Below are 27,063 nucleotides of genomic sequence, written 5' to 3' on the forward strand. Positions count from 1 at the left end.
TGGTGCCCTCTAATGCAGCAGTCGCCAACCGGTGGTCTGTGAGGTCCGAAAGGTTGGCGACCGCTGGTTTAAGGAAACCTTTGGAGCAGCGGTCGTCAACTGGTGGTCTGCAGACCACTGGTGGTCCGAAATGTTGGCTGCCGCAGCTCTAATGTGTGTCACGTTTGGCTGGTAGATGCCTCCTTTCCCTTTAAGAGGGGGGCCCTGGGGCACAGCCTGCACAGTAACCCGGCTCTCTGCCTGGCACAGCCATGGGCCGTGGACACCATCAGCATGGATGTGACCTAAATGCCAGTGAAGACAAAGGTGGACTCTGATGCTTTGGGCTGCTGTTCTCTACCGTTTCTTGCTAGAAACAATGACCTCTCCCTTTGCCCCACTGTCCTGACTCTGGGATATCGTCACCTTACAGCCAAGAGTCTGCACTCCACGTGGCAATGGAGGTTTATTTCAGTGGAAAGGAAGGGACACTGATTATCTCAGAACAATGCTTTCCTTACAAACTAAATTCAAAGTGATCTGCATGGTTATGGGCGGGGTGGGCAGTTTGCATTTTACATTCGGGCCACCTAGGAGATTCCTTTGGGTGAAGCCAAAAGCCGGTGCTGACTGCAGGTATCCAAGATTTTGAGAGTCTCCAGGGCTGCCCTCTGGACCCCGGGATCTGCGTCCAACTGTAGCTCCTGGAGGGCTGAGACCACAAACGGGAGGGTCAGGACCTGGCAGTTGGGCTGCGCCCCCTGCCCTCTGCACCTGCCCACAGGCCCAGGGCCTGACTGTCATGGCTGCAGACATGGAACGCCTGTGTTTGAAGTCAGGATGCGGCAGGTGGAGCTGTGTCTTCACACACATCTGCCATCTCTCAGGGCTTCCCTTCTCTAACAGACAGAGGGATCCCCAGAACCCCAATTGCCGCCTGGATCAGCTGACGGAATCAGGGCAGAAGCATTTTACTAATGTTTGTGAAGGGGCATGGGGCAGAAGCCCAGAACAAATGCGCCCCCTCCTCCTCCCACCACCACCCCACAGAGAGTTGTCTTCCTTGGAAAGCCCTCCACAGGGCCATCCATCTCTTTGTGCCTGGTTACAACCCCCAACTCCCCAAAGCCCACAACTAAGGGTCAGCAGGCTGCTCCCTCAGCACTTCACTAAGCTCCCCACGTACATTTGAGTCTCCACGACTTACAATTCCGTAATGCCACGAAGTCCAGCTTTTTCAGATAATGTTCAGACATCTGCTTCATAATAACCCCTAAGTGATAGCCAGAGAAATGCTCATCACACAGGTATTAGTGAGTGACAGATCTGGTTTTACCTTACCAGGTGTCTGAGGAGTTAGTTGAGGACACCTAACTGAGAATCAGGCAGGTAGGCAGCAAGGTGGGACAGGAGCTCTGGACCTGACACCTGTCCCCATCCCCTCCAGACCCGGGACTGACCCCATGGTCCCTCCTGCATCAGGAGACATCTGCCCGCTCACCTGCCAAGTTGCAGGAAGCGATTCTGATCCTTGACAAGTTACTTTTAATGTAGGTCATTGTTTCTAGCAAGAAACTGTAGAGAACAGCAGGCTTTTTCTGAGTCTGCAAAAAAAACAAGTGATACACAGAGCTGGGGAGGTTGCGGTCCCGGATGGGAATGCAAAGTGTATTGCCATCTTTCTGGTGCAGGAGGGTCTGCCAAGAGAGGGCGAGTGACTCCAGGGTCACCCAGCAAATTGGAAGCTCGGCAACCTTCATCCCCGTCACATTCTAGTCTGGCCCAGGGAGAGATTATATTCGTCCAAAACCCATGCTATCCAATACAGTTGTCACTGGCCATGTGTGGCCCTTAAACACTTGAAAGATGACTAGCCTGAATTAATAATTTTTGCATTGATTACATGTTGAAATAATAAAGACTTGGAGCTATTGGGTTAAATAAAATCTATGATTAGACTTGGTTTCATCTCTCCCCCTCTCCCTTTTTTTTTTAATCTTTATTATTGAAAGTATTACATATGTCCTCTTTTCCCCCATTGACCCCCTCCAGCCTGCCCCTGCCCCCCCCCCCCCTCTCCCAGGCCTTCACCCCCCTATTGTCTTTTCCCTTTTCTTAACATGGCTATTAGGAAACTTAAAAATGGGCATGTGGCTTGCATTCATTTCTGCTGGACAGTGCTGGTCTCGACACTTCACCTCTAAGAGGTGAACACAGGGTCTCAAGGTAGACCCTGGCAGTTGAGACCCTAAGCCCCAAGCCACTGAGCAGCCACTGCCAACAGGTGAGGCTTCCCCAGCCCCCTCAGCCTCCTCACCAGGACGGAGCACAGGGTTGTCTGGAAAGTGGCCATCTCATCAGCTCCCCTGGTGTCTCTTTGCCCTGAGGAGTCCACCAGGCCCTTGCAGCCCCAGAAGTGCACACACTGATACATGGTCTCCACACAGGCCTGGAGGGACACAGAGTGGGATGGCAGGAGGCGAGTCAGGCGGACCAAGGGCTTCACAGGAACGGACCAAGGGCTTCACAGGAACGGTGGGGCTGGTTAGGCTACATTCCATCAATAAAGCCAGAGGGCATCCCTGGAAAAGCCTCAGGAAGCTGAAGGGTGGGCTGGTGGGCCCTGGGAGGGCACCTGGGACCAGAGCCCCGCCAGCCTAGGTAATGGCTGTGTGCGCATTTATAAAAAGCCCCTTGGGGGCCAACCCACTTGCCCCCTGAGCCAGCACCTTCATGCCCTCAGCAGCCCTGCCTGGGACCTGCCCTTTTAGGAGATTGGGTTGGGGGCCTGGCTGGGGTTGGGAGGACGGGGGCAAGCCTTCTCATTCCCCAAGATGCCCTGCACCAGCTCTTCCTGCTTCTGAGGACTGCATCAGCCAGGCCCGCAGGCTCTGGCCTCTGGTGGGTTAGGTCATAGGAGGATGCTGACGGGAGACAGAGGGCAGGAGGAGAGAGGCCAGCACCTGTTGCCCAGGGATAGCAGTGGCAGCCGCACCGCTGGGGCTAGCCTCTGGCACTTCCCATCCATGCTGGTCCCCTGGCCTGTCCTCTGAGGCTCCTTCATTAAAGCCCCTCGGTCACGTGTCTGCTGTGCCTTCCCTGAAGCACCAGCCACAGGACAGTTGCTGATAAGACGTGAAATAACTGGGAGCCCTCGATAGAGGGAGGTGAGGATCAGTGAAGAAAGGAGTCTCTAAGAGGTGATGCTCTGTGCCCTGGGTCACCAGGGTGCCCAAGGCAGAGCCCAGGCAGGGAGGCAGGATGAGGGCAAAGTCCCGAGTCAGGAGGGCACTGCAGAACTCCCCTCATGTCCCTGTGGATGCCACCCGGACCACCCCCACCCCACATGCAAATTGGCAGCCCTCGCAGCAGCAGGATTTAGGGGACTTACCTTGTGAGCTCAGAACTGGGAACTAAGGTGCTAGTTTTAAAATGAGCTGTTGAGGACCCCTTGTTTCCAGCCAGCTATATCCCCACAACTGTGTCTTTGTCACTTGTTTTTTACAGAATGGCCCCTGATCTCAGCCACCTCTCCACCACCTCCCCTTCCATAGGAAGACAGAGGACAGGGTCATGGTCCGTGTGTGCGGTGAGAGGTTCCCTACCTGTGTGTCCCCAGCCAGCCAGTGTTAGCCTGCGAGGCAGCAGTTAGAATAGGGGTCTCTCCCCTTCCCTCCTCCCACCCAAAGCATTACAGGGGCTGGGACTTGGAGGGGGAGGAGAAACAGAGTCACAGAGCCAGGGAGAGCCCCCACACCCTCACTTCACAAGCCTGCCCCGCAGGGAGCAGGTGAGGTTTAAGGTGAATTTTAAACATGCCTGAACCATAGTACCCCAGAGTGAATCTGGTCGAAGGAAGGGCAATAGGTGGAAGTGACTGGGGAAGAAGGAAACTCAGCCCCTGCAGAAAGCCGGTTTGTGGGGCGCCTTGAATGTGGTTTCTGGGCTCTCCAGGAGACGGAAGGGAGTGCGCGTGCAGGCGGCTCAGCCAGCAGACCCAGAAAACACTTTCCTCTTGGGGACAGCAGGCCCCAGACTTTGGAACGCAGAGCCGAGGCTGCCTTACCTGGGCTGCTTCGGGGCAGGGGTCCTGGCAGTGCAGCATGAGCGGGACCCAGGCTCTCTTCACTTCCCCCTTGAAGAAGTGCTTCTTGGAAACCCTGACCACCTTGGCCAGCTTGCTGAACAAGAGGAAGGCTTTCAAGCGCAGCAGCTCGCTCTCCTGTGGCCAAGACGGACAAAGCAGTTCTGAAACTCGGGGAACTAGAAGCCCAACAAAACTGCAGCCATTCTCCACGGACCCTTTTGGATGCCTTGACCCCTGTGAAGCCTTCTGGATCATTCCATCAGAACGGAGTCCCTTCCAGGGCTCCGGGACTGGGCATAAGAGACCTTCGCTTCCCAGAGGAGGGCTGTGTTGAATCTGCAGGCACACACTGCCTAGCAGAGCCCCCACCCGGCATGTCACAGGTACTCCAAGAGCATTTGTGGGCGGCCAGGAATTGGAAGGGAAAGCTCATGTCCTTAATAGCAGGGACAAAGGTCCCCTGGGCCCCAGAACAAGATTTTTTTTTTTTTTTTTTACAAGATCCATGCTCAGCCAATCAACCCATTAGCGCCAAGTGAGACCCGCTGTCCTTTCTGCTCCAGAACACCTGCGCAGCCCCCACCCACGGCCTGGGCCCAGCGAGGCTCTCGTCTGGACTCACGTTGTCAAAGAAGGACCTGCACTGCTCAGAGATGGCATCGAAGAAGGACCCTACATCCCCTTCCCGGAGCTCGGCCAGGATCTTGGCCAGGGCCTCCATGCCCTCAGAGGGCACGCTGGTGCTGCGGGCATCCCTCAGGGAGTACAGACACTTCTCCAGGAGCAGCTTGCGGTACTGCCTCACCTGGGGGGGGTGGGGGGCAGGGAGCCTTCAGCTCTGATCCTCAGCGCACTGGGTCCTGCCCCTGGGCCCCCGGGTCAAGGTCGGTTGCAGCACCTTCTTGGGGGCGCCCAGGGCCATGTTGCCGAGGGCACGCAGGGACAGCACCTGCAGGACCTCGTCCCTCTGGTCCACGCCCTTCTCTAGCAGCCGCATGGCGGGCTTCAGCAGCCTCTCCTGGTACAGAAGTGGGTCTCTCATGAACTAGAAAGGAAAACTTTTTGCAGTTATCCCCAACAGAGGCTAGTTTCTGTCGAGAGACGGGGCGTGTGACTATATGCAGTGCACAGAATGGTCTCCCTGTGAATCGGAGGAGAGTCAGAGCCTGAACCCCTGGAACCCGCTCCTGGCTCCTCCGCCTGCCCCTGTGGGGCCCTGGCAGGCCACTCTGCTTCCTCGTCTGTAAAAAGATGGTGAGCCCAGCTCCTTCCTCGTGAGGTTGCTGTGAGGATTCAGTAAGAAAATAGGTGGGAAACGCTGGGGAAGTGTTACCCATATTCACACATTCCTTCGTCATTCATTTCTTCAGTTAATGTGATGGAGTAGCTACCCCATGCAGGAGCTGCGTCCATTGTGTCTGAACAGAACCACGCAAGAAGCATGCATTTCCCTCATCTGGGATTCAGCGCCACCATCAGCCTCGTTCTTAAAATGCCAGGACATCAACCCCGCGGGGACCCCTGTGACTTTTGTGTACACGTGTGCATGTGTGTGTCTGTGTGTGCATGCACACACATGAATGTTTTTTAAATAAACCAAAAGAAAACTAAACACCAAATTGGTGGCACTAAAATTGAAAATTCACTACCTGGCCCTTTACAGGAAAAGTCTGGGGACCCCTCACTAGGCCGATGTTTGGTTCCTGTGGTATATGGGGCATCGTGCAGCCAGTAGAATTTCTCCTCCAAGTTTTCTGGCCAATTCCCTGCATCAACTTTCAGAAACTTCTCTTCCCCACCAGGAAGGGACAACAAGGGCCTCTCAGTAGGGGTGACCCCATAAGTACCCCATGTGCATGAAAGGGTAGCTGAGCCTCAATGGCCATAACCCCTTGATCCAATCTTCCTGCCTGTCTAAGCCCTCCTGCAAGACCCTCCCCAGCACTTCCATCTCCCCAAGAGCCCAAGGTGGCCTCCTCTGGCCACCTGTGTGTTGTGACACTCACCACATCACACATCACTTAGCTGCTACACTCAGGGCAAAGACCACATCTCCGCCCCTTTCCCCACAGTGCCCACCCTGAATTCTGTTGTGATGAAGGAATGAATGAGTGAATGCTCACCTGCCCCCTGGACTAGATGCCCCTCATAGCCTGAGCACCTGCCCCTGAGATGAGCCCCCCAAGAGAGCTGGGGGTTGCCCACCTCTCCTCCCCAGCCCGCCGCACCCACCCCTGTGCCTCACTTCCACGCAGATCGCCGTGCTGCTGACACGGCAGCTGAGGACCTCCGAGGCCATGCCTCTGAGCACCAGCTCCGCCAGCCTCTGCCTGTAGCCCTCTGCATTCCGAATGCACAGCCTGTGGAGGGGAGCACAGCCCACCGGGCAGGGAGGGCATCTCAGCTCCCCCCGTGCAGAGCAGCTCTCGAGCTGGGCACTCATGGGCAGATCTAACATCTCTGGGCCTCCCCCTCCTCTCCACTGAAGTACTTGCTTTCCATCGCCATTTTACAAAAAGGACTCGAATGAGGGCTGCTCATGAGTGATCAGGACCTGGACTCCCCCATCCTGGACCTGCTCAGAAGCCCTGTGTGGCCTTGGCCAAGCTCCACCGACCTCTGACCTCACATTTCCTGCCCTGGGGCTTGAAGGTTTGGAAGGAAAGATTCCCTTTCCCTGCATCCCAAAGTGTGGGACGCAGGTCAACACAATGCCCCAGAAGCAAGGCATTCCGCCATCACTTTGCAAGTCCTGCCGCCGCCTGCCACATGGGAGCCTGGGTGCCCACCTGGCCAGCAGGCCTGCTCCTTGCAGGAAAGTGGCGCCACTCTCCAGGAGGGCCCACACGCCCTGCTCTTCCAGCATGTGGACCAGCCGCTCACTGTCGAGTCTCTTGAACAAAAGCTGCATGGATTTGATTGTGATCCTGGAAGAAGGTGGGACCGTGTCATGGCGTGGCAGCCCCGCCGAGAACACCCAGAGCACCTCAGCGGGGCAGGCACTGCACCCAGGTCTGTGAAGCAGGGTCCCAACCCCTGCTGGGCCTAGCTCAAGGGGCTAAGACTGGGTCTGCAGACTGAAAGCTACACTGTGCTGGACCCATGTGAGGGAGTGTTGTAAGATCAGGTTCCAGAAACCTCTCCCCACAGGAGGGGATGTTGAGGGCCTCTTGGTAGAGGTGACTTCTAAGAGGCAGCCCAAGGTCACGTGTACCCCCAAGCCCACTGCCTTGCACGCCAAGCTGCCTTCCCTCGAGAGCACCTCTGCAGGTTGACCTCCTCGGGCAGGGTCCCCGTGTGGATGAGTCTCCACGTCTTCAGGACGGGCGACACTGCCTCCGGCCCCTGGCTGCTGCCCAGCTGCATCAGGAGGGTGTAGAGGAGGTCCGGGAGGAGGTCCGGGAGTTTGTCGTCCTTGTCCATCTTCTCGATGAGAAGGTGGATGGTGCAGAGGGTCTGCAGAGAGAAGGGCAGGAGGCATCGGGGCTCCGACTCAGAGCCCCCGAGGAGCCCGGGGCCTGCCCCTGCAACTCACCATCAGAGGGTCTACCGCAGCCAGGCGCCAGATGTCGGCCTTGGAGGTGGCGGTGGCCCTGGGGGTGAACCGGGACTGCAGCCGGCCCATCAGCCCGTGGAGCATCAACCGGGCAAAGGGTACATTCTCCGCCACAGCCAGCCACACCTCCACCAGGTGGCTAGCCAACGACAGGGGACAAGGACTGTGGGTTACCTGCCATGTGCCCCGGCAGATAAGAGCCTCTTTGGACCCCAGCGGCCCCCTGAGTAGTGGATGGACTCTGGAGGCTGCATCTCAGGGAGCTGGCGTGAGCCCAGGTCCCAGACTCCACACTCAGCCTCCTTTCTGTGCCCGGCTCATGGTACCCCTGAGAAGCCACACTCCATGGCTAGGTGACCACCAGGCCTACTGCTTGATGACCTATGGATGACATCCAGTAATAGCCTCCAAGTGCCCGACTTGAGTCAGGCTGGTCCTAGGCGGCTGACCAGTATCCTCACCCCCCCTCCACCCAGCACATCTTTGAGGAAGAGGCTTCATCTCCATATTCCCCAGGAGAGGCTACAATCTGAAGCAGCTTTCCTGACCCCCAAGTCCAAGCCTGTGGCCCTGCTTGAGAAGGGAAGGGACCCCTGCACAGTGACTTGAAGGACCTGGTTACACAGGTCCAGGGAGGTAAGGTCCTAGTGGGTTCTGAAGGGCCAAAGAGACAAGTCCAACAAGATCAAATTGAACAAGGAGAGGCGAAAACTGCCTGCTGGAATTCACAAAGTTGTGTCCATGGTTCCCCAAAGGCTGTACCTCCGACGGGAGATGCAGGGAGAGGGTCAGACAACGCACCACTCAAGGTCCCAGTCCTCCGGTAAGTACGGCATGGTCTGGGCTGCACAGAAGCCCCTGGCCCCCCACCCAGGGCACCCACCACCTACCTCTGCATGGGCAGGGGCTGCCTCAGGAGCGACGTGAGGACCGTCTCCTGGTGGTAGTGGGCCAGCAGGAGAATGCCCTCGATGAGGTTGCGCCGCACCTCCTGGTGTTCCACCACGGGCAGGTGGACCAAGATGGCACCCAGGATCTCAGCCACCTGGGGAGGGGCCGGGCATCACCAGGGCAGCCTGGCCCTCAGGGGTCTCTTGCCCTCACACCCCTCCTCCAAAGACTCTCACCCAACTGGACGGTGGGTAAGTTAAACCTCCAGCACACCTCCAATAAATCCTTTGGTCTTTTCCCGGGTTTTATTAGTGTTTGGTGTGAGAGGCAGTGCGCTCTGAGAGAGAGTTGTGGGCCCAAGTCCACTGTCCACTTACTGACCTGTCTACCTTCAACACCTTTCTTTCTCATTCTAGAACTCTATTTCCTCCTCCTCTTTACAGCAAGGGGTTGTGGGGGGTGGGCATTGTCAGCCAGGGCAGCTGGGCCCCAGCCGGTCCTGCAGCCTGGGAGCACTGGACCGTCCCAGCCCCAGGCGACCCAGCCACAGTTCTACCTTATCCTCCAGCTCCTTGACCCGTATCTGGAGGAAGGTGTCTATCCAGGTGACAGAGGCCTTGTCATGCTGGAGGTCCATGGCCCCGATGTTCTCACAGAGCTTCTGGATGAGCGAGACCACTTCATCACAGTTAAACTGCATGCAAATCACCTAGGACCAGAGAAGGCCATTCCTGGAGTCTGATAGCTGAGTCCCAGGCCCAGTTCCCTGCCCCACCTGTCACCACTGATGCACCCTCCTCTTCTGCTTGACATTATGACCCCAGCCCCGACCCCCATTCTCTCTCAGCACCATTGCCATGACCTCCTCCTCACCTCCCTACCCAGCCTGTCTCTGTCCTAATCATGGGCCTGCTCAGGACATCACTATTCCAAGCCTCCTAGGGTTCAACAGGGCTTTCCAAAGCCTCCAGGATGCACCTCCCACTCCCCATCACCTGGCCCAGCCCTGCCTGAACCCTGCACAGGAAGCTTCACCCCAAACCCTCCCTGACCTGTCTTTGCAGCCTTTTTTCAGGGTGTGCCCTGAGCTCTGAAGCCCTCCGATCTGGCCTGCCACTACACAAGCCCCCTCCTCCAGGAAGTCCCCTCTGCCCTCTGAGGGTGGCTCTGGGCACTTTCAGTCACAAGTATGCCACCAGCCTTCCCATGAGCCAAGGCCTGTGTGCTGGGCCTCATGTTCAGTTCTTTCTGGGGCCCCTCCACCCTCAGTGTAGCACATCACAAGGATGGAGGGAAGACAGCCAGAGACTATTAACACCTACTGTGAGCCAGGAAACCCCCATGGGGACCTTACATATTGTAGGCCATTTACAGATGGCATGAGTTGGACCAAAGGCCACAGAAGCTGTGACTCCCAGAAGAGGATGGGAACTGTGTGGCCAGGCTGAGCAAGATCCTGCCCCCAGAGGTGATCCAGGCACTGGGAGAGCAGCCCAGCAGCCCACACCAGCTTCCTGGATCATCACCTTAGCAATTCTGGAGGACGCACTGAAAATCTTCTCCACCTCCAAGCTCTGGAGGTTCTCCTTGCATCTCGCAAGCTCCAACTCTTTGCACACGTCCCATGAAGAGCAGGTCTGGCTTGCTGTTGGGAGTAGTTTCAGACACCGTCAGCCACAGAAGGCCCAGTCACAGGCTATGTCACAGCGGCCGCTTGTCCTGACTCTCAGGGCACCTAGACACAGCATCTAGACACCCTGTCCCGCATGCCTTTGCTCTCATTGTTCCCCACACCATCTCTACACAAGCTCAGGCAGTCCCTGTTGTGATGCATGCCCCACCAGCTGCCACACCAAAGGTGACCTCTCCCCTTCTGAAGGTCACCACACTGCATTCTCCCCTCAGCTCATCTCTGGCCAGTTTTGCTGGCTCCTTGGTATCTGTGAGCTGGCCTTGTGCCAGTGGGGCCCTCAGTATCCAACACATGCCCGCAATGAGTTATGCTGAACCAATGAGCCTCTCCTTCCAGAAGCTTCCATGGCCTCTCTGTGAGCTCTGCACCCTCTGCTGTGTCTGCTGGTCAACCTTATTTGTCTATATAGAGAGGTTGTAACACTCCCCCACCCCACGCCCCCAGGACAGCCCCATAGCTGACAGCCCTGGTGTCAGCCCTCCTCCCAGCCTGGAGAGGCTGGTTGTGATGTCCAACCCTCCACATACCGTGCAGATCCAGCAGGCTGGACAGGACGTCCGCTGAGGCCAAGCGAGTTCTTTTGTTGGAGTCACAGGTGCAAGGGGCGATGAGTCCAATCAGTGTGCCAAACTGCCCCAGCTTCAGGGGGATCTGAGGGGCAGGAGACCTTAAGGCTCACACTCTGTCCCCTCACACATACCTGGTGCTGCCCAGGGGCAGGGTAATGGTCAGCCAGAGATGGCGAACCCTGCTCTGAAAACACCGCCCCTGTCTGCGAAGGGGGAAGATGCCACTGTCCATCTGCTGCCCACATTCCTGCCTCCTGAGCCCCACAGCTGAGCCCCTAGAGGCCAAGCAGCAGGATCTGAGGAGTCTGACCAACCTCAGGCCCAGGCTCTATGTCCAGGCACCTATCTCATTCCTATAACTAAGCCCTCAGTTCATTTTGGGCTTCCCCACTTACCAGCTGTGTGACCGGGGCAGGGTATCCACCCTCAGGCCCCTAGGTTCTGAGGAGAGATCTCCTCAAGCTGTGTCAGACGGGTAACCAACGAAAACACCTCATTGCTTTTCTAGGTGTTTGTGGTACTTGTCAAGCTTTGTATTATTTGTAATGTTTAGTAACTTATTTTCTCATTTTAAGTAAATATGCACTTTTCTAACCAACGTGGTATTCATAATTGTGTATTCTTTTTCTCAGAGAGGGTTCTCACCATGGTGTGAGCTCCAGGACCCACAAAACCTAGACACCTGCAAGCCGCAGCCCATTCTCTCCCTCACTCCCACCCAGAGTGCCAGGATGGCCCCTCCAGGGGTCTCATTGCCATTTCCAAGTGCGGCGGCCTCTTCGCACAGGACTCTTTGAGAGGGAGGGGGGAAGAATCAGGCGGGGGGTGGGGGGAGGCCTGGTGCTCCTGTACTCACGCAGACGCCGATGCTCTGGATGTAGCTCTGCATGAGACAAAGATGCAGGTTCATAGCCTTCTCCCGCTCCCATTCTTTCTCGGACAAGATCCACTTTTCCAGGAGCTATAGATGGAGCCCATAACACAGAAGAGGGTGTTAAAATCCCAGGGCCAGCCCTTTCCTGGCCAACTATTGCCTCCCTCGTCCCTCCTACTCAGAATCTGCTTTTCAATGCTTCTAGATGGTTCCTTCCCAGGCCCCACTATTAGGGTGATGAGGTTGTAGGAAGAGAGAGCGCCCCCCGCCCCCCAGCATCCTCACAGAGATGGCTCTTGACTAATTAGTGTGTTGGGCCTTGCTCCAAATGTTTGCCTGCCAGTGAAAGGGCCAGGAGCACAGCCCGCCCTGCATTCCAGGACCTAAGCATTCATGCATCTACTAACAGAGCTTAATAGTTCTGGAAGCAAAAATGGATAGAACTGAGAGGAGAAATAAATAAACCAGAGTGTTAGAAGTTTTAGTACCTCTTTCTCAGTAACTGGTAGAACAAGAAGACAGAAAATCAGGAAGGATACAGGAAACTTCAACAACACTAGCAACCAACTTGGCCTAATTCATATTTAGAAACACTCTGACCAACACAGCAGGATAGTTTTCAAGTGCACACAAGGCATTTGCTGAAGGTAGACCATACCTGGACAACAAAATAACTTTCAGTCGATGTGAAAGGATTCAAATCATACAAAGTATGTCATCAGACTACAATGAAGTTAAAGTAGGAATCAAAAACAGAATGACCTCTGAAAAATTCTCAAATATTTGAAAATTTCTAGATAATCCATTGGTCAAAGAAAAGATGAAAAGAGAAATTAAAATGTATATTGAACTGAAATAAAGTTAGAACACGACATATCAATGTTTGTGGGATACAGCAACCAATAACAAAGTCAGTGGGCCCACACAATCAGATTTTAAGACTTAACATTACAGTAATCAAGACAGGATGACACTAATAAAAAGATAGACAAATACATGATTGGAGCAGAATAAGTGTTCAGAATTAGAGCCACACATACATGGATTGATTTTTGACAAAGGTGCAAAGGTAATTCAATGGAGAAAAGATAGTGTTTTCAACAAATGATGCTGGAACAATTGGTTATCTGTGTGCAAAAATACAAAAATTACATAAACTTTGATCCATACATCACACCATATACAAAAGCTAACTCAAAATATACCATAGACTTAATTGTAAAACCTGAAACTATACAGTATTAGAAGAAAATCTTTGTGATCTTGGGTTAGGCAAAGATTATTAGATATGACACCAAAACCATGATCTATAAAAGAAAAAAAATTATAAATTAAACGTCATCAAAATTTAAAACTTCTGCTCTTCAAAAGACACTGTGTAATTTATGAAAAGACAAATAAGAGACTAAGAGAAAATATTTGCAAATTACATAGTTAATAAAGGACTTGTATATAGAAAACATAAAAACTAAAAACTCAATAACAAGAAAGCAAACAACCTAATTTTTTAAAAAAGCTACCTTTACCCTTCAAAAATGACAAGATTATGAAAGGCAAAGACTAAGGAATTCTTCCAGACTGAAGGAGACTAAATGGACATGACAATTCAATGCAATGCATAGTCCAGATTGGATCCTGGATTGGTAGAAAATAGCTGCTTATAAAGAGCATTATTGGAACAATTAGTAAAGCCTGCCTATAGACCATAGATTAGAATATAGCATTGTACCAATGCTAAATTTCCTGATTTTGATCATTGTATCTAATCTAATAATAGACAAATATGCAAATTGACCGCACCTTCGCTACACCTAAGCCACGCCCACCAGCCAATCAGGACGAGTATGCAAATTGACCCAACAAAGATGGCGGCTAATTTGCATATCAAGACAGCATCCAAAGAAGTCAAGAGCTGCAGAAGGGAGTAAAGCTTCGAAGAAGCAAGCAAGCCGGGGGGTGGGGGGGGAGATAAGGGCGGGGCGGAGGCGGGGCCGGGGGCGAAGGGAAACGCGGGCGGGCGGGCTGGAGGAGAAGGCAGGGCGGGTGACAAGGGCGGGGCGGAGGCGGGGCCGGGGGCGAAGGGAAACGCGGGCGGGCTGGAGGAGAAGGTGAGGCAGGTGAACAAGGGAGGAACGAAGGCAGGGTAGAGTGCAGCAGGAAATCCTATTGCAGGATTTTTCCTGCAACGGGAAAGCTAGTCCTATATAATAAAAGCCTAATATGATAAGTGTCTGGTTGTCTGGTTGGCCATTCAACCAATCAAAGTGTAATATGTTAATGATCTACTAAGGCCACTCAACCGCTCGTTATGACGTGCACTGACCACCAGGAGGAAGACAGTCGACTGGTCAACCAGTCACTATGACCACCAGGGGACACTGATGTGCACTGACCACCAGGGGGCAGATGCTCTGACCAATAGGTTAGTTTGCTGCTGGGGTCCAGCTGATCGGGACTGAGCAAAATGGGCTGGACATGCCCTGGAGCCCTCCCGCGGTCCCTCCCCAGCTGGCCAACCTCCCACATCCCTCCCCAGTCTCAATTGTGCAACTGGTGGGGTCCCTTGGCCTGGCCTGCACCCTCTCACAATCTAGACTGAGGGACCCTGCCCCCCTGAGTGCATGAATTTCATGCACTGAGCCTCTAGTTGTTATATAAGAGACTATTCTGGCCCCAGCTGGGTGGCTTAGTTGGTTGGAGCACCATCCTGTATATCAAAAGGGTTCAATTCCCAGTCAGGGCACATACCTTGGTTATGGGTTCAATCTCCAGTTGGGGCATTGATGGGAGGCAATGGATCAATGTCTCTCTCTCTCTCTGTGTGTGTGCGTGTGTGTGCGTGTGTGTGTGTGTGTGTGTGTGTGTGTGTGTTCCTCTTTCCAAAATCAGTAAAAAACATCCTCAGGTGGGGATTAAAAAAATAAGAAATAAAAAAGAGAGTATTCTTCATGCATTGGGGTGATGGGGGTAATGGGGGAATAAGGACACATATGTAATACCTTAATCAATAAAGAAATTTTTAAAAAAGAGAGTATTCTTGTTCTTAACTTGTTCTGCAACTGTCTATGATTTAAAAGGTGTGTGTGTGTGTGTGTAATGAGAAAGAGAAAAAATGTGACAAAATATTAAAATTGTAAATCTGAGTGAAAGGTATACAAGAGTTCTTTTTACTATATTTGCAACTCTTCAGCAAATTTGAAATTTTATCTAAATATAGTTACCAAAACAATGTTTAACTCATACCCCTGTTTCCCACAGAGAGTCTGGCCCTCAGGCCAGCTTCCTGGGAGAGGTGGTCATTCCTGGCCCTCTACCAGACAACTCACATGCACCATCTCCTGCAGGCCCTTGGGGTCCATCTGCCTCTGCAAGAGGCCCTCCATCAGCTGCTCCAGGACACACAGGGCATTCGTGTACAGGGTCTATGACAAGAGAGGGAGAAGCCGGGCAGCAATGAGGAGGGTGCACAGTGTAAGATGATCAGATAATCAGCTCTTTTACTTTTGCTCAAATTGAGTGCTTTACACTTGTCTTCTCACACAGTGCAAAAGTCAGCTTCTTAAGTGGAACCCATTTCACAAAGGAGGAGACTGAACTCCTAAAGTCCAGTTCTCCTGATTCTTCATCCAGGGCCAGGCCCTGGAGGCACAAATGGCTACCTGACCACAAAAGATTTGTCCTTCTTTTCCAACAGTGTTCCTGGAAAATAGCTATCCAGTCTGGAACTACATTTCCCAGCACTCCTTATATTTAAGTGGAGCCATGTGACTGAGTTCTGACCAATAGAAAGTGGGCAAAGTAGCTCATGAATCCTCCATACTCTTTCTCTTCCTCTCCTTGCTGGATATCAATACCCATGCGGACCTTCAGAACCAGGCACTGAAGAAGGCAGGGCTCCTGAATAACTGTGTGAAGCAGCTCTATCCCCACCCCCACTGCCAATTTGAACTAAGCTCTCATGTTGTTAAACCACAGAGATTTCAGAGTTTATCTGTTACAGCAGTTAGCATCACCTTACACTGACAAACAGAGCCTGCTGCACTTTGCTGCCTCTAACCACAGATGGGTGGTTCAGGATGGTGGGCTCTCAGCACTATTCATGTTAAAGCAAACTTACAGGTCCTGACCCAGAAAATGAGGTAGCTTAGAGGAACCTACCTTAATGGACTCATTGTCCTTTCCTGGGGGTTGGAGAGAAATTACAGAATGTATACTAATATCCATCAGCTCACTATTTTCCTCTGTGGAGTAGAAAGGCTTCACTTTGCTAAGGAAAGAAAAAGTGACAGAAGGAGTGGTCAGTGGAATTTGAGATCCCACTAGGAGGGGTGAACATCACTGGCTCCTGGCCCTCTGCCAGACAACTTACATGTACCATCTCCTGCAGGCCCTTGGGGTGGAGGCATGTCACAGATCAAGAGAGACACCAGCTTTCCTGGTTGGGGGTTTAGGTGTGCACCCTCCTCAGGGGTCTGCACTCTGCCAGCCATCACTGTCCATTGACTATGTCAGGGATTGAGAGGCAGACCCAAGGGTCCAAGGTCACCTCTCCGACTTGGTGTCTGCTCTAACCCTGTCCATCTCCTGCTCAGAAACATTCCATTACTCCTCCCAGAACACAACCATGGACTCTGACTTCCAGGCTGGTACTAGCCCAGGGGTCAAGTGTAATGCCTGGACCAGCAGCAGTAGGTCACGTTGGAGTTTATTAGAAACTAGAGGCCTGGTACACAAATTCGTGCATGGGTGGAGGCCAGCCAGCCTGCCCCAATGGGGGCCATCAGGCAGGGCCAGTGGGAGGGAGGGGACATGGGAGGTTGGCCAGCCAACCTCACCCTCGATCAGGGTGGGGAGGGTCGATTGGGGGCCAGGCTGGCCAGGGGGAGGGGCTGTGGGAGGTTGGAGGAGGCTGATCCGATTAGGCCAGTTGGCCTCTACAGTGCATATCATAGTGACCGGTCATTCCGGTTGTTCTGTCATTCTGATCACTTGGCTTTTATATATACAGATGCCAATTCTATGGCCCCACCTCAGAGCTACTAAATAAAATACTCTGGGGATTAGGGTCCAGCCATCTGTGTTTTGATAACCCCTCCAGGTTTGTACATCAGGCATCTAGCCCATTCTCTTTATTTGTTTTTAAATGTATCTTTATTGTTCAATATATTACAGTTGTCCCCCTTCCCCTCCACCATTTGACCTCCTCCACCCCTCTCCCACCCCCTCCCCAGGCCTTCACCGTACTATTGTCTGTCCATGGATTATGCATATACTAGAGGCCTGGTGGGGTCCCTCAGCCTGGCCTGTGGGATAGGGCCAAAACCAGCTCTCCAATATCACCTGAGGGGTCCTAGATTGCAAGAGGGTGCAGGCCAGGCCAGGGGACCCCACCAGTGCATGATCAGGGTCGGGGAGGGATGTGGGAGGTTGGTCAGCTGGAGAGGGACTGTGGGAGGGCTCTAGGGCATGTATGGCCTGTCTCACTCAGTCCTGATTGGCCAGACCCCAGCAACAAGCTAACCAACCAGTTGGAGCGTCTGCCCCCTGGTGGTCAGTGCACGTCATAGGGAGCGGTTGAGCGGCCTTAGCATATCATTATCATATTACGCTTTGATTGGTTGAATGGACGACCGGATGACCGGACACTTAGCATATTAGGCTTTTATTATATGGGATGTATCTAAGTTCTTTACTTAATCTCTTCCTGCCCCAGTTTCTGAAATTGGTAAGTCTGTTACATGCTTCAATGTTTCTGGATCTATTTTGTTCGTCAGTTTATTTTGTTCATTAGATTCCACATATAAGTGAGATCATATGATACTTATATTTCTCTGACTGGCTTATTTCGCTTAGCATAATACTCTGCAGGTCCCTCCATGCTGTCTCAAAGAATAAGAGATCCTTCTTTTTTACAGCTGCCTAGTATTCCATTGTGTAAATGTACCACAGCTTTTTTATCCACTCATCTACTGATGGGCACTTGGCTATTTCTTGATCTTAGCTATCCCTTAACCAATCATTCTTAAGCCTGGGTGCATTTTGGAATCACCTGGAGAGCTTCTGAAGGGCCTTGGGGCCTTGTCAGGCTCCACAGATCCTTATTTAGAGCTCTTGGGGTGGGGCCAGGGTATCTGTATTGGTAAAAGTTCCCCACTGGCTCTATTGTGTCTCTAGAATCATTGGGAGTGATTTTAACTTTACTAAACTCCTGCCTGCCCCCCGTCCCCAAGAGTTTCTGTCCTGCTGGAAGCTTCCAATTCCTACCCACATCCCTGTACTTTGCTTAAGCCCAGATCAAAAGGTAAACTCCTTTTGCCAGCTCCTTTTTCTAGCCCCTGTTATAGCAACCGAATTGCATCTTGCTAGTAGCCCCCTTTTTCTGGCCTTAGATTTTTTTTTGTTGTCCACCTACAAACACTCAGCGCTGACCTCTAATTCCTTGTGTATGTGTCCGCCTTACCTCCGAGTCCCTGAAGGGATGTTTGTGAAATTGATTTCAAATCTGTCTGTGTGTTGCCTCTAAAGCAACAGGCATTTCTGCTATGCGTTTAAATGATGCATCTCCTAACTGGTGAAGATTTCCTAAAGAGGACCCAACCACTTCAAATATAGATTTTACAAACACATAGCTTCTCTCCCCAACCCCTCACCCCACCGGTGGGTGGACAATTCCCGAAGACACACCTCAGGTATTCTATTACTTATATTATTTGTATAACTGTATTAATACCATGTCGATACATAACTTCCTTGACAGAGCCAAACCCAGCTGGGAGGAGGCCATCTTCCTGCTGGCTATTCAGGGTCACGTGTGACCTTTTGCTCAAAACATCTCCTAATGGACCGAAGAACAGCCTACCTATTTGCCAATCACCTCCCATCCAAGGAGAAGAGCACAGCCTGAAATATTGTTGAGAATTATGGACAAGAAGGGTGGAAGCAGACTCCCATCTTCCAGGATGGCCCATTGCCTGGGAGTTGCCACCCAAGACCCCTGCTACAGAGGCGGACCTGCACCAAGGAGCGCCGAGGGATGGTTTCAGATTTTGTATCTGCCCAGGAGAGGTGCCTGGGGCATAAGCAGGGGGCCAGCTCACCTCAGGTGCAGGAGGGCATCCATGGCCATGGTGCGCATGGGAGACACCAGTTGGTCGATCGGCTCCGCCTTGATGATCGCCTGCCCGGCAGAACAGGGCAGTGAGCTGCCAAGCCACCCAGAGTCCCAGACCAGGAAGGATGGGGCCCTTAAATCCCAGGGGCCCTCATGGTGGCAGTACTCCCAGCGTTAGTGCCAGGAAGACCTGAAGTTTTTAGGATCACTTGGCCTTTGCCATTTTCGGGGAAGGGCAAAATCTGGTGAAAGATGTGGGACTCACGATGGACGTGTGATTCCCACTCAGGTCTGCATTACTTGAGTGTATCCTTGGGAAAACCACTTCCCCTGCCTGAGTTCCCTTACATGTAAAACGGGGACTCGGCAGTCCTGTGACTGGTGTGAAATGACGTGCGCAGGGCTCCTGGTCCAGGCAAGAGCCAAAGTCATGTTCGCTTCCTTCTCGGTGCCTCCTGTACCACCCACATCTCACTTCTCTCCTGAACTGCTTTTGATACAGCTGGAGCAGTGTCCGGGGCCAAGGCATTGCAGGGCGTGGGGAGGTCTGGGGCCAGGGGCAGTGGCTGTCCCACAACCTCCATCAGTACCTGTCACCACTTCTTGCCTTTGGGCAACTGACATTTTCTAGATCTTACCAAAGTTCTGTGCAAAAATAGTTTTAAGCTTTGCCTGCAGCCAACACCTGCCCATAGGTCCGTCCTACGTATGGAGAAACTCTGGGGCGACAGTGGGGCTGACCTGGTAGACCTGTGTGCCCCGCCCTGAACCAGCCCCCTCAGGGGCACATAGAGCCGGGCTGTTTCCTGGCCATGAAACGCTTTGTCAGATATGAGACTCTCATCTCAGAATTCCTACAGTTGGATCACAGCAGAACTGAGACAGAATGGGCTTCAGAGACCCGGGAGGCCCCTCATCCCTCAGATGCCCTCAGGGACTTGCAGAGTTAGACCCCATGCTGCCCAGGCCCCAGGCCCCCAGCTTACCACTATAATGGCAGTAAGAGTCGTCTTTTGGGCAAATTGAAAGTCCCCCGGGCCCTTGAGGTTTTCGATGGCATTGGAGATCTGCACCACACTCTTCATGAAGGCCATTTTGAGGCAGATGTCCTGTGCCCAGGCCAGACAAAGGGATGGAGGAAGCGTGTTGTGAGTGAGTCCAAGGATCCCCAGCCACAGTCTTCGTGCCTGGACCCTGCAACCGCCTAAGGTTGCTCCTTCCACCACCCTGAGAGACACTGACAGAGCACCTGCCACGTGGTGGGGCTGTGGGCCAGACCCCCCAACACCTGTACCTGAGGGCAGCAATTGCCTGTCAGTGAGCACCCTCGCTGACCAGGGGCACCAAGCCCTGTGTGTCATGGGAGAGGCAGAATAAGTTATTGAGATAAAACCCTCTTTGCTTTTACAACATGGATGTATCTTGAGGGCATTTATGCTAAGTGAAACAAGCCAGACACAAAAGGACCAATACTGGGTGATTCGGCCTATAGGAGGTACCTGGAGCAGTCAGACTCAGAGACAGGAAGTGAAACAGCGGCTGCCAGGGGCTGGGGAGGGGGCTGGGCAGTCATCCGATGGGTGCAGAGTTTCAGTTTTTCAGGACAAAGGGTGCTGGAGATGGATGGTGGTGATGGCTGCACAACTACGTGAATGTACGTAATGCCACTTAACGGGGTCATGACGGTAACATTTAGGTTATGGGTATTTTACTACAATTTTTAAAATAATAACAAAATAGTATGTGCTTCATTCTCTGTGTTTTCTCTTCCTTGTTATTTGAAGAAACTAGCTAGTCTCTTTGCATTTCTGAAGACAACCCCACATCTTGTCCCTTATGAGAGGCCTACGGGCAGCTCTCTGGGGTGGAGGGCAGAGGCTAGGATAGAGGGAGGGAGAGAGAGTGGAAAGGGGGGCTCATCTTGTGACTTCTGAGGACCCATGCTCACCCCTCTCAGCACTTGAGGAAGGGGCTACACGCCACGTCCTTCTGCAGCAAAAAAATAGCACAGACTGGGGCAATGGGCCTCCCACGTGCTGGGAGTCACGTAGGACTCCTGGATGTCTCCATGTGGGCCATGGGCTGCCTGGGCCCCGCTCCTGGCTTTACCACCACCCAGAGAGGGATGCAGGGTGACATTCTGCCTGCCTGGCTAAAGGAGGGCATCTCCTGGGCACTGACTGTGGGTGTGTGTCTCCCTGGGTTACCTGGGAGCTGCTGGTGTAGTGGTGAATGATCTTGGCGGTGATGGGGGTATCCACATGAGTGAGGAGCATCTGCCAATGGCAGTGCAAGGCCACACAGCTGTACATCACCATGAGAGCACTCTTCACTGTCTCCCGCCTCCAGGGGTGGTCCTTCTGCAAAACCAATGACAAGGAGAAGACATGTTGAGTGGGGGTGATGCGCTCAACTTGCCCTGCTGGGAGCGAGCAGGGTCAGCCCCAGCTGCTCGCAGATCATCTCTGGTTACAAGACCAAAGGAGCCATTGAGTCAGCCAACTGTGCCTAAAACACTCGTTCATTCAATACTTTTTAATTGAGCACCTACAACATGCTGGGCCCTGGGTGTAGCGTAGTAAGTCAGAGCAAGGTCAGACTGCCCATTAGCTGTGAACAGTTGGCTGTGTGGACACTCCTAAGCAGAGGTGGGCTGAGCATGCCCTCATACCTCCACCTGCCAGGCACCTGCTCTGGGCCAGGGGCTCTCATGATGCTGGGGACCTAGCAGGAACAGACAGCTTCAGCCCTGCTCTCCTGAGAGGAGGTGTCGGAGATTACCAAACCCTCCATGGATGTGAGGCTGGGGGCCCTTGAGCCCTGCCAGGCTGCAAATAAAAATCCAGGTCTCAGCTCCTGCTCTGTGGAGCAGGTTGAGACACTCTCCATCCAAACAGCCAGACCCCCAGGGCAAGGGTGGAGGTCAAGGCCAAAGCCTGAGGCGTCAGTGACTCCAGATGACTGCCCACTGGGCCTCAGCCAACCTGTGGCACCATGCCCTGAAACAGGAAGTTGGACCAGAGGCTGGCCATGGGCTGCTTGGGTCGAACGCCTGGCTTTACCACTGGCCAACTGCACGCCTTTGGACAAGCTTCACTGCTCTCATCTATACCACTGCCATCCAAGCCCCATTGATTCACTAAGGCAGAGCTCCCAACACCTTCACTTCTTCAGACCCAGTGGGTCTGGATGAGGCCTGAGACCCTGCATTGCCAGCCTGCACCCAGGTACCCTCATCATGAATAGCTAGAGGCTCAGACTGGGTTCTAGAAAGGCCCACCTTGTGTTCTTTAAATTATCAGGTGGCCTCCAGATCGCAGTCATTTTTGATGATAGGAGACATGGAGGGGGGTTCTTTTTTTAAAAAAAGAAAATGTTTTTATTGATTTTTTTCAGAGAGAGGAAAGGAAAGGAGAGGGGGAGAAAGAAATATCCATTCAAGAGAAACATCTATCGGCTGCCTCCTGCATGCCCCCTACTGGGGATGAGCCTGCAACCGGGCATGTGCCCTGACGGGGAATCGAACCTGTGACCTCTTGGTTCATGGATCAATATTCAACCACTGAGCCACACTGGCCAGGCAAGAAGAGGGTGTTCTTATTGTGATTGGGTAAGAACCTTGGTTGGGTGCTGAGAGCACTGTTGCTCTAAGAGGCTCCTAGAAACCTGGTTGTAGAGAGAAGGAGCCTTACCCGCCAAGCACCGATCTGCCAGGACTCCTCTGATTCATGAATCCTCTCCTCAAAGTCCTGGAGCACACTCAGCACAGTCTTCACCTGGCCCTGGGCGCACAGGCCAAAGCACAGAATCACACCCTGTGGGGAGACCAGGTCAGCTGAGGTGAGGGGGCGGGCAGGGGGCAGAGGAGGAGCCCCCATACACACATCCACACATGCACACACATGGGTGCACACACGCATGTATACACATGAACAAGTACACACAGGCACACATGGGTACTCAACATGTATACACAAGAACACTCATGCACACACAGGTATACACACACAGAGACATGAATGCATATACGTGTGCATGTGCAGGTACACACATGCACATGCATGCACACACATGCATGTGTGTATGCATATACCATATTCCCTGAGGGTCCAGAGAGCTCTGACGGATAGGAGGGGGCTGCAGGGTGCCTTCACCTCTCGGTCAAAGTCCTTGCTGTAGTCGGTCTTGTACAGCAGCTCCAACAGCAACACCTCCACTTTGTCGGCCTCCAGGCCTGTGGCCAAGGTGAAGCCCAACGCCCGGTACAGGAAGCTCTAGAATGTCAGAGGACAAATGGAACTTCAGTGTACAGTCTTTAAAATAAATGTTCAGGGGCAGTTGGACTGTATATACAAGGACAAGCGTATTATAAATAGTGGAGGCCAAATTTCTCTCCTATACAAATTGAAACAATTTACACTCCCACCAACTAATCCAAGAGGACCCATTTTACCACATTCTCTCCCACAATAGGACATTATCAGTGAGAGGTGGGACTTTCCCACTTTCATTTATTTCTTTATTGGTCATGTAGATCACCTTTGCATAGTTCAAGATCCATTCTTTGAACTTCTGTCTCCACTTTCCCCATTTCCTGTTCAGTTATTCTCCTATTTTGTTTTCATTTGTAAGAACTTGGTGTATATATTTGAAATCCACACAATTGTAGAAGGTAACTATGATTATAGTATTTAGAGATGAGAAAGCAAGTAGGAAGTGGTAGAACCAGGATTTGAAAATCAAGCGTAGTCTTATGCTCACTTCTTAACAAACGTGTATCAGAAGACTCAACCGGCAGATCACTTTCAGTGGTCTATTTCCCCAATGTCTCATTTCCCTTTTGATTTTATTTATGACTAGAGGCCCAATGCTTGAAATTCATGCACTGGTATGGTCCCTAGCGGCTGCCGACTGCTGGCCGGGCACTCCCTCCCTTCTCCTGGCCGCCTGCAACTGCCTCCATTACTGCTGCTGCCGGCCAGGGCCTCCCTCCTCCCTGGCCTGCCCCGCCCCCTGGTTGCACTCCAGGACAACTCTTGGTCGAGGGGACAATTTACATACTACACTTTTATTATATAGGATAATTTTGTTTTGTCACACAGAAAATTTTCATTTTCATAGAGGAAAGTGTCTTTCTTTTCCTTTGTCTTTTCTGGTTTATTTTCATGCATATGAAGGTCTATTCCATGTTAAGATCATAAAAATACTCATCCCGTGTATTCTTCTGGTTGCCCCATGGTTTTATTTTATTTAGTATACTTCAATCTTTGCTCTGGGACAGTAAATCCTTCCTTAACCTGCTTCATTTTCAATATATTTTTAGCTATTCTCTTACTTTTTTCCCCCACTCAGATGAACTTAAAGAGAATCTTGTAAAATTTCATAAAATTGTCAAATTTCCACAAAAACTCCTTTTGGGAATTTGACTGGAAGTAAATTATATTGCAGATTAATTTGAGAACAATGGACACCTTTACAACATTGAGACCCTATTTACGAACAAGAGGTGGTATCTATTTGATTAGGGCTTCTTTTAGCTCCCCTGCCTCTCCTTGCAATTTTGTGTTCTTCACATATTTAATATTTTATGATTGAAGATATATTGATTATATATTTTACATTGCACTGGTCCTTTGACTATGTTTTTATTATATTGTATTATATTTTTTTGTAAATAGGAAGATAATGATTTCTGCATGCTAATTTGGGCCTTATCTTCTTTACTGCTAAGCTAGAACCTGGAGACTCCTTTAGCCTTCTGTGGCTCTATGTCATCCTCACCCTTTCCCTATTTACCAAAATCTATTCAGACATCTCAATCTGTGCCTGTTGGACTCTGATATCAGACAACTTCAGGTGGAAAGTGAGATGAGAAAGATGGGGAAGCTAGTGACTGGAGGAGAGATTGCCCAGCTTCAACAAGCAGGTTCTTAAAAAACACACACACAGCCCTAACCGGTTTGGCTCAGTGGACAGAGGATCGGCCTGTGGACTGAAGGGTCCCAGGTTGGATTCTGATCAAGGGCATGTACCTTGGTTGGGGGCACATCCCCAGTAGGGGGTGTGCAGGAGGCAGCTGATCAATGTTTCTCTCTCATTGATGTTTCTAACTCTCTATTCCTCTCCCTTCCTCTCTGTAAAAAAATCAATAAAATATATTACACACACACACACAACACACACACACACACACACACACAAAATACAAAACCCCACTGGTCTGAACCCCCCTTCTCTCTTCCCAGGACCCTGTAGACAGCCATGGGTACAACTGCTCTCACACAGCTGCTGTGGGGACCAACCTTCTCCAGGGAAGGGCTGTCAAAGCTCTCGATCTGGTTGTTCAGCTCTTTGCCCAGACGCAGGCTCCAGTTGGAACCCCGAGTCTTCTTGAGGGAGAGTCTCAGAAACTGGGGAGGCAGAAGACATGGGTATGCAGTGCTCCAGTAGGGCTGTGTGGTACTGAGTAGTGACCCACCTTCTCTAACCCTCTCCCCAATCTGTGAATCACTGGACCCATAAAGCCCTGATCCATTCTGTGGGCCTGGGGGTCTGGGGAACAGCTGTGGCTTGTGAGATGGTGGGAGGGGTGTCACCCCTATGCTGATTTCCTGAGTACTTGGTGTCACAGAATGGAAGGCCCTCTGTTCTCCCCTGCGGCTAGACACAGCTGTGGAATGCTTGGTATTCCTCAAGTCTTCTAAAAGGAGAGTGTGTCCTTTAGGGACTCCTAAAATCTCCACATGCCAACCCCACCATGTGCCCTCCCATCCTTCCTCCCCAGCCTCAGCAGGCTGGGTCACCTCTTTACCTGAATCAGCTTGTCCTCCCAAATCTCCTGATTCCAGGTAAACTTAGTATGTTCTGTAGAAAGAAGGATCACACATGCTACTCTCTGCTGCTCCCCTCTGGGGCACCTCCTTAGCCTGGCCTGTAAAGCCCTCCATGGGGCATGCTCACCACACGCTATATTTCCCTCCCCACCTTCCCAAGGACCAAAGTAGGCTGTGATGGTCTACCATAGCCTCGCCTCCCGGTGTGCAAGCCACGTAATTAGTACCCCAGTCTGCAAGCTGAGTGGGCACTTTACCTTCCAGGTACTTGATCAGCAGTGGGATCTCCAGCTCCCACATGTCGGCCATGGAGGGTGCAATGCTGTGGCTCAGGGTCCTCAGGAGGTTGAGCATGGCTATCCCCCTCCCCTCCCCTTCGTAGGGGGATGACATCAGCACCTGCAGGGAACCAAGACTCCAGTGGGGCTCTGCCTATGGTCTGGGCAGCCCTGGGCTCCTCACCCCCACAAAGAACACCTGGGACCAGATTGTGAGCTCCTTCCCTAGCCCCTGGGTCATGGATTAGCATCTGGAGTCCACACAAAGGTGCAAGATGGAGCCCGCCTTCCGGGGGCAGGCAAGCCACTGTCCTGGGAGTGCTTTGAGATGCTCAAAGGCCGAGCAGAGGAATCTGAGAGCAGGTCCAAGTCCACTGTTTCTGGCACACCTATACCAGAGGGACAGCAGGGACCAGGAAAGCTTGGTTGTGCCAAGCATCCAGCTCCCTCCTCTCTCTGGGGGCTCTGGGAATTAGGAGCTCTAGGGAGAGGCAACACAGGACACGGTCTCAGCCAGGCCAGGGCACAACCTGGGCGAGCCACTCACCAGGAGACGGGCCAGGAGCTTCTGCGGTGCAGGCAGGTCCACTGAGGAAGAAGGAGATTCGACCCCCGCTGGAGTGCTTGGCCCAAACCAGGATGTGCCCCACCCCTGTGTCCCCAAGGTGGGGCTTTATCCTGGATAATTGGCTTATCCTGGGAAGAGTGGAGGATCATGCTATGGGCTGGGGCTTAGAAGATGCTATTTTCAAGATAAGCCCACTTTGTAGTGGACACCAGGGTCTCCCATGAGAGTGTGTGTCTCTTACTGTGAACCTTGGCATCTATTGAGCCAACAGTGATCAGACACCTGCTCCCCACCTCCCCACAACTACAGGTGCTGGGAGTCAATGAGTCTGTAAGAAACAAACACAGCGCTTGGGCCAGTGGGCAAGGGAGGACCAAGCTTCCTGAGAAGTTGCAAGTGAGAGAGCCGAGTTGGGAGTGGGGGCATGAGGAAGACCTCAGGGGCATGAGGAAGACCTCACTGGTTGCTCAAAGCAGGTCCCACCGTTTGCTGTCCCTGGGTTCTAAAGGGCACCTCAAACCACCTCCACTGTCAGCCATGCCCATCAGCAAACCCCTGGGCCCTGAGAGCAGCCCCCTGGGAACAGCAGTGTCATCCTGCACATAGCTGGGCCTAGTCACTTTT

The 27,063-nt window shown here is 52.3% G+C and overlaps 1 protein-coding gene across 1 annotated transcript in view; it reads right to left on the bottom strand.

Annotated features, from left to right (window-relative positions):
• Positions 1–426: 426 nt before the first annotated feature.
• MROH2A (maestro heat like repeat family member 2A) overlaps positions 427–27,063 on the bottom strand; it is a 42,989-nt gene continuing 16,352 nt past the window's right edge. The window contains exons 16-42 of the mRNA XM_008138720.3: positions 26,419–26,459; positions 25,851–25,992; positions 25,572–25,624; positions 25,063–25,170; positions 22,915–23,034; positions 22,453–22,575; positions 20,968–21,120; positions 19,747–19,869; positions 18,747–18,826; positions 15,808–15,916; positions 14,976–15,071; positions 11,632–11,736; positions 10,734–10,857; positions 10,040–10,158; positions 9,070–9,222; positions 8,513–8,667; positions 7,602–7,761; positions 7,329–7,522; positions 6,856–6,993; positions 6,312–6,426; positions 4,965–5,111; positions 4,689–4,871; positions 4,046–4,201; positions 2,297–2,428; positions 1,481–1,583; positions 1,187–1,252; positions 427–691 (exon numbers count right to left, since the gene is read on the bottom strand). Of these exons, the coding sequence (XP_008136942.3) occupies positions 570–691; positions 1,187–1,252; positions 1,481–1,583; positions 2,297–2,428; positions 4,046–4,201; positions 4,689–4,871; positions 4,965–5,111; positions 6,312–6,426; positions 6,856–6,993; positions 7,329–7,522; positions 7,602–7,761; positions 8,513–8,667; positions 9,070–9,222; positions 10,040–10,158; positions 10,734–10,857; positions 11,632–11,736; positions 14,976–15,071; positions 15,808–15,916; positions 18,747–18,826; positions 19,747–19,869; positions 20,968–21,120; positions 22,453–22,575; positions 22,915–23,034; positions 25,063–25,170; positions 25,572–25,624; positions 25,851–25,992; positions 26,419–26,459 (3,320 nt within the window). The 3' untranslated portion in view covers positions 427–569. The remainder of the gene's footprint in view (positions 692–1,186; positions 1,253–1,480; positions 1,584–2,296; positions 2,429–4,045; positions 4,202–4,688; positions 4,872–4,964; positions 5,112–6,311; positions 6,427–6,855; positions 6,994–7,328; positions 7,523–7,601; positions 7,762–8,512; positions 8,668–9,069; positions 9,223–10,039; positions 10,159–10,733; positions 10,858–11,631; positions 11,737–14,975; positions 15,072–15,807; positions 15,917–18,746; positions 18,827–19,746; positions 19,870–20,967; positions 21,121–22,452; positions 22,576–22,914; positions 23,035–25,062; positions 25,171–25,571; positions 25,625–25,850; positions 25,993–26,418; positions 26,460–27,063) is intronic.

This window comes from Eptesicus fuscus, chromosome 11 (genome assembly GCF_027574615.1).
Source record: "Eptesicus fuscus isolate TK198812 chromosome 11, DD_ASM_mEF_20220401, whole genome shotgun sequence".
NCBI lineage: Eukaryota > Metazoa > Chordata > Mammalia > Chiroptera > Vespertilionidae > Eptesicus > Eptesicus fuscus.